The following is a 19,105-nucleotide window of genomic DNA, read 5'->3' as shown; positions in this document are numbered from 1 at the left end:
GGACCGTAACCGAGTGTGAGTGTAACTATTTGAGGCAAGGTGGTATTTGTTAAATTTTATAAGGGCTGTTTTGTAACTATTTAAACACGAGGGTGTACGAGCGTAAAATATTAAATTATTTGGTGCACCCGCGGTCCATTTAATTTTTCCCAAATCCGGAAGGTTCTTCCAACCGCATTCGACCAATCCTACTCTGCTCCACTCTCTTCAACCTCCATATCTCACTCTATTCAGATGTTTTCATGAGATTTGCTTCTCTCTAGAATCCTGATCAAAGCGTAAGTTATATTGATCTTAAACGTATTTCATTGCTTAATTTGATAATCTCAATGAAGTTCATCAGAAATCAAATGCAATTTCTTCGTTTATCTTTTACGATTTCATGCTTTCACGTCAGTTCTATTTCTATGATTCGTCAATGTATAAGTATGTATAAGTAATGTTCTGTGTGTTTTCTGGATAGACTGATTATTGTTCTATTTATGTTTAAAGGTGTGTTATGTGTATAGACTGATTATTGTTCTGTGACGACGAATTGTTAGATAGTGACATTGAATTGGTTAAGGATATGAGCAATTCGGTAGGGCACGGTTTTCTTCGACCGACGGTTTTGGAGCATCAAATAAAAACAAATTCTAATGGCATTGGTGGAAATACCTTGTTTCAACCTCAAGCGAATTCTCAGATACGGAAATTTTCTTCTTCGTCGTCGTCCTCGCCCTCTTTATTACCTAGCGATTTTCTTGGTCACAGACTAACTGTGCGGAAATTGAGGTTGCCGAGAAATCTTGTGGTTTCTGGTTTTGCTCAAGCTGTTTTAACCACTGATCCAGCTTCTGAGGTAATCTGTTCTATATATATATGTATGTATATACATTCTTTTAGTTTAAGAATTTACGATTACTTAATTACACAGTTTAAGAATTTACGATTATTTAATTAGACAGTTTAAGAATTTTGGTGGTATTTACACACTGACATGTTATAGGTACCGACAGTGGAATTATAGCGCACCTTATAAAAATTATGTGCGAATTTCTACTGCATGGTTATATTCCTTAATGTATGTGTAGAGAGAGATGTGCATCGTAGTTTATATGGTTTAGCCTAGACCAACAGTATTCTACATGTACATCTTTTCTAGTTGAACTTGAATTTGGTAAAATGGAATGTACTGCTGTAGGTGTAGCAGGACAGGTTCCTACACTAACTGAAAAAATGTGCTTTCATGAACACTTGCTGATAAACTGCCAAGCTCGATGAGTTTTGCTTATCTATGACCATTCTATGATAACTTTTGGGTTTAATCATATTAAAGATTTAAACACCTAGAGAAGCTAGCTCTTTCTTTATATCCCCTTAGGCTACGAAAGAATTCCAGTTTGTTCGCCAGCTTATCAAGCAAGGCTTTTTGCATTCCATTAAAACTTAGAACTGAAGAAAATGCAGTGGAGAACAATCTTTATAAACAGGCCACAGCAGGACTACGTACCATTTTATCATTTTCTTTGTCCAAATGAGCATCATGTTTGTTGGGTTTGTCCTCTGAGATTCCTGAAATCTCAGCTGCCTATATTGTCCCATCAAGCAAAATAGTCGACTTAAAACTATATAACAACTACTATTAATCAAAAATACTTAACCTGACTTCATGTAAATACTAATTGAGATGCAAAGGTTTGATAGAATCTTATTTTCTTGTAGCAGCTGGGAGGGAGGTTCATACTGGAAGGAGATATTGAGATGCAGGTATCTACAGATTAAGATATGACGATTACATGCTGCTGCCTGAATGATTGGACAGTGTACTTGTTGAATTCTCAAGGACTTGATAGATAAAACTTTTTTAGAATTCTATGTACTGAAACAAGCATTACTTTTTAATTTTACAGGTAGACGTTAAAATTTCTTCTATTGCACTAGTAGAGATTCAGATTACTAACAGCGCCGATCATCTATATCTGCATTGGGGTGGTATGCGGGATAGACAAGAGTACGTTGTATTTCTGATTTTACGTTCTGGATTTTATTTGGTTTAGGATTTGTTTGTACCTTACCTTAATGTTCTTTTTTTTTTCTTTTTTTTTTCTGTTGTTTTCTCAGGAAGTGGATACTTCCCAGCCTTCGTCCTGAAGGGACCAAAGTAGATAACAATGCTCTTAGAACCCCCTTTGTGAAAGTAGGTTACTTTTAAATATGAATTCACTGCTGGAGCCTTGACTATTTCATTGATCTCTCATTCAGGTTGCTATAGAAAATAACATCTATTTGTTGTTTTCTTCTAGTCTGGTTCCAATTCCTTCCTGAAAGTAGAGATTGATGATCCTGCAATCCAAGCTATAGATTTTCTAATAGTAGATGAAAGACAGAACAGATGGTAAGTAATATAATTTTGAGGCAGTGTCAGTGTTGTTTAAGTTTACATCATTCTTCCTTACCCCCACCCTATGCAGGTACAAAAATAATGGTCAAAACTTCCATGTTAAGTTGCCTATTGGAGAGAAGCAAGTTTCAAATGTTGGAGTTCCTGAAGATCTTGTACAGATTCAAGCTTATTTGAGATGGGAGAGAAAAGGGAAACAAACGTATACCCCCGAAGAGGAAAAGGCTAGTTATTTATGACACTATACAAATCTCCTAATATTATCTGGAGCAGTCTAACTTCTTGTGAAAAGTTTTGCTTTTGAACAAGTTCGAAAGTAATGCTAGTTGGGAAACATGATAGAATGCAATTTACAATCTATATACAAACAGACAATATTCTGGGAGACAAATAGATATCCAATGGTGGCCTTTATAAACTTGCAGTGCTATTTTGACAATTTCATAATTAGCATTTTTCTTTGAAATTTCACTTTACACTTCCACTATTATTGTCCTTGTACTTTCTGGAATTTAGTGCGACTTCGATTAAAAACTAAACATGTCATCAATGCTGGCTTGGCCATCTTGATGATAAGTAAGCTGGAGAGGGTCAACACTCTTGCTATTCACTACATCCTACTTTTTGTTTTCTTCGTTTTGTACTTTTAAGTGACTTAATGCCATTGCAACAGAAAGAATTTGAAGAAGCAAGAAAGGAATTGCAAAGGGAACTGGAAAAGGGTAGTTCTCTTGATGACATCCGGAAGAAAATGACCAAAGGAGAGACACAGAAAAAGGTTCAAAAGCAGCCAGGGAAGAAAACTTACTTCACTCCTGAAAGAATTAACCGGAAAAAGAGGGATTTAATGCAACTTCTCAACAAACCTATCCCAGTTACTGTGAAATCTGTGGAAGAAAAAGTCTCCACAAAACCAAAAAGTTTATCCGCACTGCAGCTTTTCTCTAAATCCATAGAAGAACAAAACGGCGCTAATATTCTGAACAAAAAAATGTACAGACTTGCTGATAAAGAGCTTTTGGTAAGATAATTTTGTTTCTTTGGTGAAACCATGCAGGAAAGGAATTGCATTTCTATATTCTCAAGAGTTACTATTTTTTCAAGGTACTTGTAACGGAGGCTTCTGGTAAGACTAGAGTTCATTTGGCAACAGACCAGGAGGAGCCATTAACTCTTCACTGGGCATTGTCAGAGAGAGCTGGGGAGTGGCTGGCAAGTCCCTAAATTCTTTGTGATTAATGTTACCGCAAGCAGATAAACTGTGATACGATTTCTTTATTTGAGCACATCTACCACCTTCTCAAGAGCTTATAATAAATTATCACATACATATTGCAGGCACCACCTGCAAATCTGTTACCCGCAGGTTCCACTTCTTTAGATAAGGCTGCTGAAACAAAGTTTTCTACAATCTCTATTGACGGTTCTAGTAACAAGGTTTGCCAAGAGAAAATTGGTCTGATTCTTTTCTAGATTACATTGAGCTGAAATGCATGGTCTACTTTATTATTATCATTTTGATTACTATTTGCAATCTTATATATAGCAGATACAGACGTTAGAATTAGAAATCCACGAAGGCATTTTTGTGGGGATGCCATTCGTTCTTCTTCGTGGTGAAAATTGGGTGAAGAATAATGATTCAGATTTTTATGTGGAGTTTGGTGGACCGAAGAAGCCAATAAAGGTTGCTCTCTAACTTATCTTAAAGTAAGTAATTACTACACTTCATTTGTTTCCCAATTTTTATTATTATTTTCCTTTATCCTCATGAAGGATGCTGGTGATGGCAAGGGGACTGCCAAGACCTTGTTAGACAAAATAGCATCATTGGAGAGTGAGGCAGAAAAGTCCTTTATGCACAGGTTTTGCCCTTAAAATTTCCAATGTTTACATGTACAAGAGGAGATTTTGCCTCATGATATTCCTGTTGATTACCATCTGAGCATATTGCATACGTTTCTGATAACCAGACTAAACATACCCAATGTCTTCCACAAGATTTAATCATCTTAGCATATTCCACATATTTGTGATGTTTTCTTTCATTTAATGAGGAATCTCGTATTTCGTTTATTACTGATAGTACCACTTGCCAACTGAGGTATCTTTATGATGTACCTTGCCCTGCTTTACTGTAGTGATGTATAAGGGTTTATCTGTTCTCATCTACAAATTCATATAGACTATTTTTTTATCAGCTTGAAACACACAAAACTGCCTCTCATGAGGCGATAGCCAAAAGAATTTCCTGTATATCCTATTTGCATTTTAACTTTGTTTGGAAGCTTGTAACGTCCCTAGTGTTAAAGATATCGATCCTCAATCAAAGGATTCTCAATTAAATCATTAATTTACTTGTTTATAATAGTTTATGCAATCTTTTGTTTTTAGTATATAGTTTTCTGATTAGGCCCTAATTATAGGGATTGTACATGTTTACTTCTTTTGTAGGCTCTATAAATAGTAGAGTTCTCTGTAATTGTAATACTTTTCTCTAAAACTCATACCAAGAAGATAGAATCTAGTAAAATGCTTGCAGGGCACTTGCCTTGCTTTTGATATTACTATCATTTATGGAGTTACTTCATGGGAATTTGTACATCTTCATCTAAAATGTTTGTAGGAAGTTATTCTTAGACGGTATGCAGAATGCTCATAAGTCAACATTAGGGGAATTGCTCTCTTAGATTTTCTACATCTACAGCTTGAATATTGTGCAAATTGCTGGGTTAGAAATGAAGGGCTTATAAGGACAATAAAGTTCTGGATCATGTTAGCACATATATATCTAGTTGCTTGCTGACGTGACTATGTAGTGCAGTCAATGATGTAACTGTCTTTTCCTGAAATAATCAGTCGTTCACATGTCATCTTAGTCGCTAACAACTGGTCATGTGTTCTTCCTGCACCTCTCAGATTTAATATTGCAGCAGATTTGGTGGAAGAAGCCATGGATGCTGATGATTTAGGTCTCGCAGGAATTCTTGTGTGGATGCGGTTTATGGCCACAAGGCAGCTAACTTGGAATAAAAACTACAATGTAAAGCCACGGTAAACCTCATACTTGAACTTCTTTCAGAAATTATTTACTCATCTCTTGTGGGCTATAATTTGGTGGAATCTCAAAAGTGCACCTTATTCACAAGCACCCAAGTTGCTAAAGTTACACTTCTATGTGCTGCATGGTCAAGGTTCATCCTAATTTTGGCATTTGGTACAGTGAGATAAGCCAAGCTCAGGACAGGCTGATAGACTTGCTTCAGAATGTTTATAGAACTTATCCACAATATAGTGAACTTCTGCGCATGATCATGTCAACTGTCGGACGTGGAGGTGAAGGGGATGTTGGGCAGCGCATCCGGGATGAAATCCTAGTTATCCAGGTATATATATATAACCACAAGGGTTGTGGCGTAGTGGTCAAGACACTGGGGGATGTGGTGGAATATCCCATCTGCCAAGGGTTCGAATCCAAACGTATACAACGATTGTGGCCACTAAGTTTATCGGAGTTGATTTCTTGCGGTCACAATTTGTTGGGATTAGTCCAAGCAGAGCCGGGACACCCTTCCAAAAAAAAAAAAATCTTAAAGTCGTTTTCCTTATTTATTTTGCATAAAGCTAATATTCAGTTATTTCGGCGAACTGTAGAAAAATAATAAATGCAAGGGAGGAATGATGGAGGAATGGCATCAGAAGTTGCATAACAACACAAGCCCTGATGATGTAGTAATCTGTCAGGTATTGAGCATGCCAAGCTGATTTTTTCTTTGAACTTACAATGTGCCAGGAAGGATAACCTATTACTTACCCGTTTTCAGGCACTAATTAATTATATCAAAAGTGACTTGGACATCAGTGAATACTGGAACACCCTAACCACGAATGGAATAACAAAAGAACGACTTTTAAGTTATGATCGGGCCATTCGCAATGAGCCAAACTTCACGAGAGACCAAAAGGAGGGTCTTTTGCGTGATCTTGGAAGCTACATGAGAACGTTAAAGGTTGAATTTATTTTTGATCTATTTTTAATCATGTCCTATCTTTTGCAGACACTTATGACCTCTGCCCACTGTCATATTTGTGCAGGCAGTTCATTCAGGTGCCGATCTCGAGTCTGCAATTTCGAACTGCATGGGATATAAATCAGAGGTAGTGTCAGCATCTAGGTCTTGTTTCTTAACACAATGGCGTTTGTTCTGTAAATCAACTGATGTAGGGGGACTTTATCATTTATGATTCTTAGGGACAAGGCTTCATGGTTGGGGTGAAAATAAATCCTATTTCTGGCTTGCCATCTGGTTTCCCGGTAATTTTTCTTGGGATGCCTCCACTCTCATCTTTAATGATGTCAAATATTCTGGGGTTATTTTCTTGAACTCCAAAGTCTCTCTTTAACTCACAAAGGGTCAAACAGGAATTGCTTCAATTTGTCCTAGAGCATGTTGAAGATAAGAATGTGGAACCCCTTCTTGAGGTACTCGAAAATTTCCTTGCAAGTGTCAATACTACTCTTTGCACATTAACGTCATCTTCTTTAGTTTTCTCTAAACAACATAAATAATTTTTTATCAAGGGACTGCTAGAGGCACGTGAGGAACTTAAGCCATTACTTTCTAAATCAACTGACCGTCTTAAGGATCTTCTCTTTTTGGACATTGCCCTGGATTCTACTGTAAGGACAGCCATTGAAAGGAGCTACGAGGAGCTGAAGAATGCTAAGCCAGAGGTACATTGTCTTTTCAGCAGATCTTAATCTGGTTCAAAATTTTATGCATTGCTTGTTCTCTCTTCACTTGTCTCACTTGACACACTGGTAAGATCACATAAATGTACTTATTGTTCAGTAGGAACCAAGATCTTCGTCACATATCTTCTGGGTTTGTAGTTAACCAAAAAGTTCATTATTATTTGTTAAGTTTGCTTTGCATATCTCAAGCTTGACAATTTTCATTACTTCACAGAAAATTATGTATTTCATCACTCTTCTTCTTGAGAACCTCATACTTTCATCAGACAACAATGAAGATCTGATCTATTGCTGGAAGGTAATATCACTAACCTGTCTAATTGTGCTCATCTTTCATCCTTTATATTAAAGGAGTATGCTACACATTTTCTGCTTACCAGTATCTCATTTGAGTTTTAAGACGTCATAAATAATACAAATACTTGGATTGGTTGTTTTATTGTTACGAGTGTTCGGTAAGAGTGGTTATAGGATTAGAAAGGATGATACCTAACCAATGGAGAACCAAGTGGTGGAGAAATCTTGGACATTTTTTAGATTGTTTGGTTTATATCCATCTTGGACCCTTGGGTTTGGTGTCAATATGGTGTGATTTTCAGAAAAAAAGTGGGTAGGCCAAAATTGGGCAAAGAATAAGTTAGTACTGAAGATGGTTCAGGTGTCAATGAGCCCAAGAGCATAATAAATGTATTTCAAGAAGCAGAGAATGGGTTAGAGAATGCAGTGGCACTGTGGCAGAATACCTTAACTCCTTGTATGTTAGTTAGTTGAGAGTTAATTAGGTTAGTTACGCCTATGTTAGATATAAGCAGTTAGCTTACATTATAGGCTTGTGTTAGTAAATCTCCCTTCTGCCTATAATACCATCAATGTGTATTGACTAATAGATGCATAAACAATCAATAGTTTTTCTGCGATGCCGGACCTACACCCATAGAAGGGTATGCATGTGCATAACCTCAATTCTTTTTGTAGTATAGAAATTCAAAAAGAAAAAAAGAAACTGTAACGGTAGCGTATACTCAATTTTTTGGTAATGGTAGCACATTGCATATCCAGGTTAAAAAACAAGGGCCCACCACTCTTTACCTGCTACTTCTATCTGCGTTCATAGTTAAAGAACAATAAACCAAAGAATATAACCAAAGATATGACTTACAGCAATTAACTCAATAATATAACCAAAGATATGGCTTACATAAGGAGCACAATTTACTTATATATGTCTGGGAAAATATATTTTGTGCAACTCCACTAAACAAATAGTATTTCCGGGAAACTATATTCTACACACCTGAGAAGATGACATTCATTATCAGTAATCCTAAAAATATTCTAGTTATAACTAGTGTTGTTTCTACTGATTGTTGGTTCAGTAATTAATATACTAATTGAGTAAGATCTGTTGTGTCTGTTTGTTCTGAAGGGATGGAATCAGGCATTAACCATGTTGAAGAACAAGGACAATGATTGGGCATTATTTGCAAAGTCAGTCCTTGATAGAACTCGACTTGCACTTGCCAGCAAGGGAGAGTTGTACCATCAACTGTTGCAACCCTCTGCTGAGTACCTTGGAGCACTGCTTGGATTGGACGAATGGGCGGTATGATGCTGTGAAATAACCATAGTACCACATATATATCTACCTTCTTTCGGGATTTGACGTAACTATTTTCGTCGAATCTTAAAATTCATGCAGGTAAGCATCTTCACTGAGGAAATGATTCGTTCTGGATCAGCTGCTTCTTTATCATCACTGGTTAACCGACTTGACCCTATCCTCCGCAGTGTGGCAAATTTGGGCAGGTTGGTCTTATTGCCATTTGGTTTAAGTCAAGTTGGCAGTCATATTTTTGAACTAACTTCTCCATATTAATGTTAGATTTTGAAATACTCAAAACTTCATGATTGAATCATTCAACTGTAAACAACTTCCTTATGCAACATCACCTTCTGTGAACAGCTGGCAGGTCATCAGCCCAGTCGAAGCGGTTGGATATGTTGTGGTGATTGATCAGTTACTTTCTGTTCAAAACGAATCTTATGAATTGCCAACTATTTTAGTGGCAAAGACTGTGAGTGGAGAGGAGGAAATTCCTGATGGTGCAGTTGCTGTACTGACACCTGACATGCCAGATGTCCTATCTCATGTTTCTGTTCGAGCAAGAAACAGCAAGGTATCTGTCTAATTTTGGAACATCATTCAACATACTATCATAAGAGATTTCATAATGATTCACACTTTACCTTCAAGGTATGCCTTTAAAAGATCATCACATTGTCCTTGGCAGGTTTGCTTTGCAACATGTTTTGATCCCGACATTTTGGATGATCTTCGAGCAAAAGAAGGGAAATTGTTGAACCTCAAGCCTACTTCAGCAGATATTACTTATAGGTAGGAATCTTTGTTTATTTTCAAGTTCTATGGAGTAAGGTAAAAGTTCCATTTCTCTTTTGGGTATCTGACTATCTCACCCTCCATAGTCTTAATTGTACATTTTTCAATAAAATGAATGCATGATTGAAAACTTGGAGAAGTCACTCTTTTGTGTTGTGTGTATATGGTTTTAGTGAGGTGAAAGAGGAAAATCTAGCACGATCAAGCAACTTGGAAGAAGTGGGTGCAACACCAACTATAAAGTTGGTCAAAAAGGAGTTTAATGGTAGATATGCCATATCATCAGAGGAGTTCACTAGTGAGATGGTTAGGCTTGCAATTTCGTAGTTACATTATCATGTACTTAATACTATATATATAGAGAGAATCAGGTTCATATAGGACAATAACCAAATAAGAGAATAAGAAAATGATCGAATCGCATGTGATTTTACACTAACATTGCGTGTAAAATCACATGCGATTCACACGAATTTAGGTGCGACCTAAAGTCGCGGACCACCTCGCTCGCACACCCTTTATGTTGACCTTTAACGCAAAATCACATGTGATTTACACGTGATTTGGCTGTTTTCATGTTCTCTTATTTTGTTAACCTCCCTCTCTCTTTATATATACGTGTATAGACGAAAGATTACGTGAGAATAAAAGTTAAGGTGAGAAGCATAAGAGGGATCTAGACCCTTGGTCACTTTTAAATTTTAATGTCACCCCCACCCCTTGAATTGCGCTTCTCATGGGAATTGATCCGGTGCATGTTGATGCACACAATCCGTGTTGATCTTCAATTAAGATTGATCCAAGGGTGGTGATCCCTTCTCACCATAACTTCCATTCCCACCGGAACCCAACATGTATATGTACCTAGTATCGTCTCAATATGTGCAATCTCTAATTACATCGGTGATGACTTTTCTAACTCACTTGTACGACATTGATAAGGTTGGAGCTAAATCTCGTAATATTGCATACCTTAAAGGGAAAGTCCCATCTTGGGTTGGCATTCCTACCTCAGTCGCAATACCATTTGGAGTTTTCGAGAAAGTTCTTTCTGATGAGTTAAATCAGGTAATCTATATATGTATACTTCTATATCGTTTAGAACTTGAAGCACATGATGTATGCAGACGTTTCCTCGTTCCCAAGGAGTAGAAAATCTGTTTCTGACCCCAAAAAGCTCCCTTCCTGAAACAAGTGTTCACTTTCTAATTTTGAACTCAATCTAGGGACGAATGGAGGACTTAAATTTGTGGGATAATATTTCATTCATTCCATGATTAAAATCCACTGTGGAATTTCGTAAAGATTAGTGGTGCTGTCTCTGAGGGTAAACTTTTTTACACTGTGCCATTGTACACGAAAAGGGACTGTTTTCTGGAACACAAGAAATTTTATCGTGTAGATTTTCTATTTTGCTGATCAGAGAGTACGGTGTGGCAAATGGCGTTACTTGCACCTATGTTATTCTTGGGTCTCAGTCTGTAAATTAAAAAAAAATTATTTCAAGATGTCACGCTGGCTTTTGCGAGAAACAGAATTTCATTTTTGAACTATGAAGTCTCCCTTGATGCTGGTTGCCCTGAACACCTAAAAGTTTGACACTTGGTAGCTTCTCTTTGGCTACTGCCCTAGAACTATGAAAAGCCTCGGTTGAATTCCTTTTTACCAGACTTCCATTACTTTGTCTCAACTTATATGTTTCATCCTTTTCTTCTTTCCTTTCTGTTGCGTTCCATTTTCTTTTTTAATTATTGTGATTTAGCTTCCATTTGTATGTTACTTTTAAATGTCAAAAGATTTTGTAACATTACTATGATTAAGCAGGGAGTGTCAGAAAAACTGGAAATTCTGAACAAACAACTAGGAGACGGAGGATCTGACGTCCTTGGGGAGATCCGCAAGACGGTTTTAGATCTTGCTGCACCACCCCAGCTGGTAATATTTCTTGTTCTTTGAGTAACAGGGATGTTTGTTCATGTTATATAAATTGGAAATGTTTTGATTGTTAAGGCAGATTGGAAGAAGACAATAGATGGGGGAATTCGCTCATAAGTATATCTTGTGAGATTGTACATTCAGGGGTAGCAGACGCAAAACCAACTGTCTGTGGGGGTTCAGATTTAGCATTTCTCCCAGTTGGCAGCATATCGATCATTCTGCTAGATCCACTGCTAATCTTTGAATTAATATCTTCAAGAGCCTGACAAGTTTTATATCAGCCTTCAGGCCATTTTACATATCACTTCTTTATATAGGCTAGGAACCAACATCATTTGAAGGTATGAAAGAGCGAATGCACAAGTGAATAAATCAATTAATCACCATATTGTTAGATATGGAGCGTGAGTTAGGACAGATTTCCTGTCTTACCTATTTCTGTTAGGATTCCTACTATAAAAGGAACCACACTGCATTTTATTTCATGTACCATTGAATTCACAAATTATATATAATAGAAGTCCTATCAACCATATATATGGGCAAAATAGTTGAACCATGTAAATATTGTGTCTTCGACTAATCCTTTCCTACAGTTATTACTGTGTGTGTGATTGGTTATCCTAATGAATATAAATGACTAGTTATTCAATCACGGATTCAAATTGTAAAAAAATGACAACGGCAAGTGTTGCTTCAGGTACAAGAACTGAAAAGCACAATGCAAAGCTCTGGCATGCCATGGCCTGGTGACGAAGGTGAACAAAGATGGGAACAAGCATGGATGGCTATAAAGAAGGTTAGAAACACTTCCCTCACTGGAAAATTTAGCATGTTCTCTACTTGTGGATAGCACAAGACTTTTCCTATACCAACTAAGGGGATGTTTGGTTGGTTTTTTGTCAAGTCCTATACGGATAATATTGTCTGCGTGGATTAATCTATGCGTATAAATCGGGAAAGTTTTTGTTTGAAAGGGTTTTTGCATAGATGGAAGAGCATGTTTCTTAATTGAGAGGGGCAGGTTTCGAAAAAACTTGGCTTTCTACGTAAAGCTCTCCCCTAGAAGCTTACTGAATAAGTCACTTCCTATATTGTTAAGCCACTACCAAACAGTCATGTATAGTTGGCCGTATAAGCTGTAAGTCCTATTGTAAAAATAATTGGTCATAGATATTTTTTCACTGATTTGTTTCCAGAAAGGAAATTTACCTTTAACGGATTGCATAAGAGATGCCAAAATCACTTTGCTGGTCTTGCATGAAGAAATAAGAAGGAACTTAGGCTCACAAAGGAAAGATATGGTGAAACCCTCTCCATTTCTTGAGGTTATTTAGGGGATTGTGGTTGTTAGACCCTGCACAAGTCGTGCCTTTTTAATTTTTCCGAAAGAATGTTTTTAACTAATGGGCTACATTCCGGGGATGACTCTCGACCATTCATGGTCGCCCAGGAACTAGTCGGTGTGTGGCAAAAGTTGGTCCAGATATTCAGAGTCACCCAAAAAAGAGAATGAATGTGTTTCCTTTTCTTTTTCCAGGTTTGGGCATCAAAATGGAACGAGAGAGCATACTTCAGCACAAAAAAAGTTAAACTAGACCATGACTTCCTATGCATGGCTGTCCTTGTCCAGGAAATAATAAGTGCCGATTATGCATTTGTTATTCATACCACGAATCCATCATCAGGAGACTCCACAGAGATATATGCGGAGGTTATTCAATTTTACTTCTTTGCTGAATTCATACATGCAGTTTGCTCTCTCTCTTTATATATATATATATATATATATATAGAGAGAGAGAGAGAGAGGGGGGGGGGGAGGTTCAGAGGTATACCCGAAAAATGAAAAAATAAGGAACACCCTAATAATCGTTCATTTGTACGGTATACAAGCAATTAAAGATGTTTCCTGTCTTTATGCACATGTGAATACAGGAAAGTTTACTTATAAATTACTTGTATGCACATGATTATGAAGGGTTATTAGGGTGTACTTTAGTTTTTCACTTTTTGCGGTTTTCCCCTTACCCAATATATATGTATACTCGTATATTATTTTTTCCAATTGGATGAGATGCCATATATAAAATATATTTGTGTCGCTCTATAACTGCTCCCTTGCTGCAGCTGGTAAAGGGCCTTGGAGAGACTTTGGTAGGAGCATATCCAGGTCGTGCTTTGAGCTTTATTTCCAAGAAAGACAATCTAGACTCCCCAAAGGTATGCAGTTCGATGTATTTAATCTATTTATTGTTACGATACACAAGTTCATCGTCATAACTGTTGGTTTATGTGTTTGTTGTTTCTGAAATAACCATACAAAGCTACATTCTAAATTTCTAATATTCTCATATTTGCAAAGATCTTTGTTTCACCTGAACCATGCGAAAATTTTCAGGTTCTTGGTTACCCTAGCAAACCCATTGGCCTTTTCATAAGGAGATCCATTATCTTCCGTTCCGACTCCAATGGTGAAGATTTAGAAGGCTATGCTGGTGCAGGACTTTATGATAGGTAAACTAATATGAAATTTTCTTCTATCAGTGTAGATATATAGAGAGAGAAGGGGTTCAAACGAGAACATTAACCAAATATGAGAATACGAAAACAGCCAAATCATGTGCTAAATCACATTTGATTTTACACTAATGGTCACCGCAAGGGTATGCGGACGACGTGGCCGGCTACATCAGCTCGCGGCTAAAGTCGTATGAATCACATGTATTTTAGTGTAAAATTACATGTGATTAGTTTTTGTTAACCTCTTATTTGGTTAAGGTTCAGTCTGACTCTCTCTCTCTATATATATATATATACACAGACACACACGTATACACACATTTTCCACTAACATTAAAATCCAGCTTTTTACATGTTGTACTAGCCGTCGCTTACACCTGATCAAAATGCCTTGTAAGTAGTGGTAGACTCGGGTTTTTATTGAGCGGGTGTATTGCACCTTTAAGTTACATCAAAGGCCCGTAAAGTCGTTTGATGTATTTTTAGCCGCATTCCACCGTTTCAAGGGAGATTTTAATGTTTTTTGGTTGATTTTGAGAGATTTTTAAGTTTCTTGGTGATTTCTAGAGACTTTCAATTTTTTGGTTCATTTCGAGGTACCTTTTTCGATTTTTTGGTTGATATTTGTTATATTTTCTAGTACCCGAAGCACCCCTCAAAATTTAACCGGTGCATCTTTCATGCCTTAAAAAAATTCTTCCGAAAATAAGTTGAGCGGGTCCGCTTGTACATACAATAGGTCTTCCTCTGCTCGTACGCACATAGGTCTGCCCCTGCTTGTAAGATATGGTATAAATTGACAACTCCCTGAGGCCAGTTCAATCAGTCCTTCCCTTAGGTTGCAAGTTCGAGTCTCCTCACAGCCATAGAAGATTTTCCTAACTATTATCTCGAAGTGTCGGGTCTCAAAACCCATGGTTACCCAAAAAAGAAGACAACTCAAAAATCTTGTAATGCCAATGGACCCCTATTTTAATTTGCAGTGTGCCTATGGATGAAGAAGAGAAGGTGGTTCTTGATTATACGTCCGACCCGTTGCTCGTTGATGTTAACTTCCAGAAGTCGATCCTCTCGAGCATTGCCCGTGCAGGAGATTCTATCGAAAAGTTATATGGAACTCCTCAAGACATTGAAGGTGTTGTAAGGGATGGAAAAATCTATGTCGTCCAAACGAGACCACAGATGTGATCTTCGTGTAATCATCGAGGAGGCATGTGGAGTCTTTATAGCATACAATTTATTTCTATGATTAAATTTGTTGTAACAAGAACTTGATATAATATTATATACGTCCACTTGTGGGGGCTGCCTAGAATGCTTTGCTTATGGGCCTGGGTCTTTCAAGCCCGTTTTTAGTAAGCAATATGAATTATGAAAGGACCCGGATTTTGGGTCTGAAGATTAGCTCGCTTAAGCTTTTTCAGACCACGTTTTCTGGGCTTTTGAAAAAAGACTTAGCTTGATCGGGCTTTTTGTGCATTTTTAGTTGCGGCTTGATGCAAGGTGGCTGAGATAACAAGTATATGAGTTTATGTTTTCTGTTTCTCAGAGAAGACCGGAGAGTTACGATGATCATCTGACTCAAGTCAAGCGGCATAAAATAAGAAAGTATGAGCGAGAGGATTAAATTTTTTAAATTTGGAGATTTTTTCAAAAATGATTACTTATGGGGTTGCTTAAAATTAAATGTTTAGAAGAGAGAGAATATTTTATGAGTTGTATTTGATATTCTAATATTGGAGATGAAGATTAAAAAAATTGGAGATTTTTTTGACTTTTTACTTCTCCATTTTGGAGAACGTGTTGGAGATACTCTAAAGACAAGAGGTACAATGGTTATTTGGTCGTAACTTATGAGAGCATTTCAAACAAATTTTACAAAATGGATAACTAACGGTCAAAAATTTTAGGAAAATTTTAGTTTCACCTCCAATTGCTTCTCCATTTTGAAGATTATCATGTTATTTATATTATTAAAATATTCAATACAACTCATAAAATATTATTTCTCTCTCCTAAATACTTAATTTCATGAATTCCATTGGTAGGAAGAATAAAAAATCATTTCTTTTTTCTAAGTAATTATTTTTGGAGAATTCTCTTCTATTTTCTCTATTTTGAAAAATATTTTAAAAAATCTGTTGGAGTAAAAATCCTCAAAATCTTCATTCTTACTCTAATTTTATATGTTGGGTTGGGTTGAATGATTGTTTATTGGGTATATGTGTGATCCGATTCCGAATATTGGTTGTTGTTATTGGGTTGTACAATTTTTTTGCATTTCAGATATTTGTGTGATAATCAAATGTTTTTTATACTTAAAAATAATAAATATTTTTTTAAAACTTTATGTTTGTTGAAATGTATTTTCCAAAAGTAATATTTATTTCAAATAAACACATCTCAAACCGATATGAATTGTAAAAAAAAAACTTATTTGCAATTGGGCCAAAGCATAGAGGTTAACACGTACATTTTAGAAAGTATTTTAAGTCAACTTTTATTCTTATATAAATATACTTTTGTGACCAAATAGTATCAAATTTTAGTACCTTTGACGAGCACCTCAGTTGGTAAAAAGGTGAGGTGACTTTGCTCAAATACAAAACAGGTTCTGAGTTCGATCCTAACTCCCTACTAGCCTCAACCTCTGAGTGGGGCTAAAAATATCCCCTCACATTGGTATCCTTTAAATGGGTTTCTTGTAAGATTGGCTGGAATTACTGATAATCAACTTTTTGTCCAAAAGTATCAAACTTAGTTTTAGCATTCAGACAAAGTGTTCAAACTTTACACAAAATAGCATCATAACATACCTTTATTGAAATAAAAAAAAATACTCCATAAATGAACGAAAAAATTGTATGTTGTCTAAAATAATAATTGACTTTACAATATTACTGATATAATCTGTATTTAACTCTTTTTATAATGGTTAAGACAATAAGAAAACCCACATGTGAAAATGAGAATATTGATAAAGCTCAAAGTCAACCCACTTATAAGATAGAGGTCCACCGTAAACTAGTAAAGATATATCAATATATAAAACGATAAAAAAAAAAAGTTGTATCCTTTCAGGTGTAACTTGAAGTCCTCTAAAACTAGCAATCATGCACATAATGGGTATATATAGATTTGGGATCATGTAAGACAAGATTGTTTTCGTGAGACAAATTTTTTACACTTGAAACTTCATAGCAAAACTCTGTGAAGATAACTTTCACAACGTTTTTACTGTGAAGATTCAACTTTTTTTTTACCTTTACAGCATTTTGCTGTAAAGTTTCAAGTGTAAAAAATTTATCTCACGTGTCTCACAAAAACAACTTTGTCTCATGTTTGTGGCCACTAGAAGATTTATCTCGGGGTTATGGGCAAAACCTATAATCATAATTGTCATGGGATTAGTCTGGGCAAAGTCTGGGAACACCCATTTCCAAAAAAATATATGAGAAAGTGACCTTCAAGACCAAGACAAAGACAATTGGTTCTAAGATAAAATAATTACATAAATAAACAACGATTCGAGCATGACAACACTACTGTGGAAGTTATAATTCCTTGTTGACATTATGCTCTTAAGTAAATCACCTAACGGATCTTTATATACCTGATTTGCTTCTCCTATAATGTTCTTAAAATTGACAAAATAGACCAACTCAAGGATTAACACTTACAAATCCTTTTACATAAAGATGAGAATATGGGAGAAAGGTGAATTCCACAACCACTACCTCCACTCAAAAGCACATCTCTATGGTCAATTCCTAGTGCCCACTTTCTCTCCTATTTGTTCAACCTAATGGAACCTTACCTTTCTTTCACAAGGGAATCAAGAATCAAAAGGCCAATTTGACCACCTTATCCTTTTCATTTCTTCTTCACAACAATATGTTGATTGTTTTATTAGTCATTTTAGTTCAGTGCTAGTATTTATCATAATCATCTCTCTTTTAGTTAAGTGCTAATATGTTGATCGCTATAAACTATCCAGGATGGTAATCGTTACAACCAATGGCAGATCTGGAAAATTAATGGGGTGGCGGCACGTTGGATGGGACTTGGGGGAGGGAAGCATATGGTCATATGGGACTGGAGGGAATCCATGTAAAACGAGGGTGAAAATAGAAAATTTAAGTTAGTCAACAAAGGTTTTTGGTGTTTGACTATGGGCTTTTCTCCCAGTGCTTAAAGGCTGGATCTGCCCCTCGTTACAACATCTAGTGAGTTACCCCTAATGACTTTCGATGCTAGTTCATCGAGAATGATATATACAAGAAAGATGAAATAATAAAACTAGTGCTCACATAAACAAAATCGTATTTTTATAACAAAGAAAAAGACATTGAAATGAAAATAATTGTCATATGAATTATATTTAGAATTGTAGGGGTCTCCCAAAGAAGCAATGTGAAGCAATAAGTTATGTTGAAATGGTGTAGTTGACATGAGGGACATCATGATGAATATGCAATGTCCATGGCCCTTGAGAGATTATTCTCTAAGCATGCCAAAGTGGGGGAGAGAAGTATTCTTATACCGGTCTAACTCACTTGGCCATGATCCATGAGTGCTCATGCCTCCATATATACATATACACACACACATATATATATATATATATATACATATATATATGTATATGTAGGGTTGGGTTCATGTGAGACCAACATGTTTTCGTGAGACCATATTTTTACACTTGAAACTTTACAGCAAAAACACTGTGAATGTTAAAAAAAGTCACCTTCACAACATTTTGCTGTGAAGTTTCAAGTGTAAAAAGATGGTCTCATGGATCTCACGAAAACAGGTTGGTCTCACATGATCCCAAGTCTGTATATGTATATATACATATATGTATGTTAGTCCCGAAGGGGATGACAATAAACAGAAAGTAATTGTAGAAGGGGGGGTTGAATACAATTACACAAACTTTTTTCAACTTTTTAATTCTTATTGATTTATATCAAGAACTAATACACACAGAAATACAAAAGATTGTTGCGGAAGATAGGAAAGGAAAACCTAACCTAAACAATCTTACAACGAGAAGAACTTTCAAGAACAACACAAAGAGTTCTTGAAAGGAAATGAAGAACACTAA

General features: G+C 36.2%; 1 protein-coding gene across 1 annotated transcript; it reads left to right on the top strand.

Annotated features, from left to right (window-relative positions):
* Positions 1–291: 291 nt before the first annotated feature.
* On the top strand, positions 292–15,412 carry LOC112523494 (alpha-glucan water dikinase 1, chloroplastic-like). The gene is made up of 32 exons (XM_025133116.1): positions 292–841; positions 1,705–1,749; positions 1,893–1,993; positions 2,104–2,179; positions 2,286–2,377; positions 2,454–2,607; positions 3,057–3,404; positions 3,488–3,595; positions 3,722–3,820; positions 3,933–4,070; positions 4,160–4,248; positions 5,303–5,437; positions 5,607–5,769; positions 6,038–6,127; positions 6,208–6,393; positions 6,479–6,541; positions 6,636–6,698; positions 6,807–6,866; positions 6,966–7,118; positions 7,354–7,437; positions 8,566–8,742; positions 8,839–8,945; positions 9,103–9,316; positions 9,431–9,534; positions 9,711–9,843; positions 10,480–10,605; positions 11,362–11,472; positions 12,176–12,274; positions 13,016–13,189; positions 13,606–13,698; positions 13,877–13,992; positions 14,982–15,412. The coding sequence occupies exons 1-32, from the start codon at positions 569–571 to the stop codon at positions 15,184–15,186; spliced, it is 4,179 nt and encodes a 1,392-aa protein (XP_024988884.1). The 5' UTR covers positions 292–568; the 3' UTR covers positions 15,187–15,412.
* Positions 15,413–19,105: the final 3,693 nt, after the last annotated feature.

This window comes from Cynara cardunculus, assembly GCF_001531365.2.
Source record: "Cynara cardunculus var. scolymus isolate 2C chromosome LG 12, CcrdV1, whole genome shotgun sequence".
Taxonomy (NCBI): domain Eukaryota; kingdom Viridiplantae; phylum Streptophyta; class Magnoliopsida; order Asterales; family Asteraceae; genus Cynara; species Cynara cardunculus.
This window is presented reverse-complemented; position numbering and strand designations above follow the sequence as displayed.

Excerpts from the sequence above, each read along its gene's own strand:
- LOC112523494 (XM_025133116.1), top strand. The coding sequence starts at position 569 with ATGAGCAATTCGGTAGGGCACGGTTTTCTTCGACCGACGGTTTTGGAG. Across the intron at positions 6,128-6,207 it reads ATGATGTAGTAATCTGTCAG|GCACTAATTAATTATATCAA; the intron begins GTATTGAGCATG and ends ACCCGTTTTCAG. Across the intron at positions 13,993-14,981 it reads GGTGCAGGACTTTATGATAG|TGTGCCTATGGATGAAGAAG; the intron begins GTAAACTAATAT and ends TTTAATTTGCAG.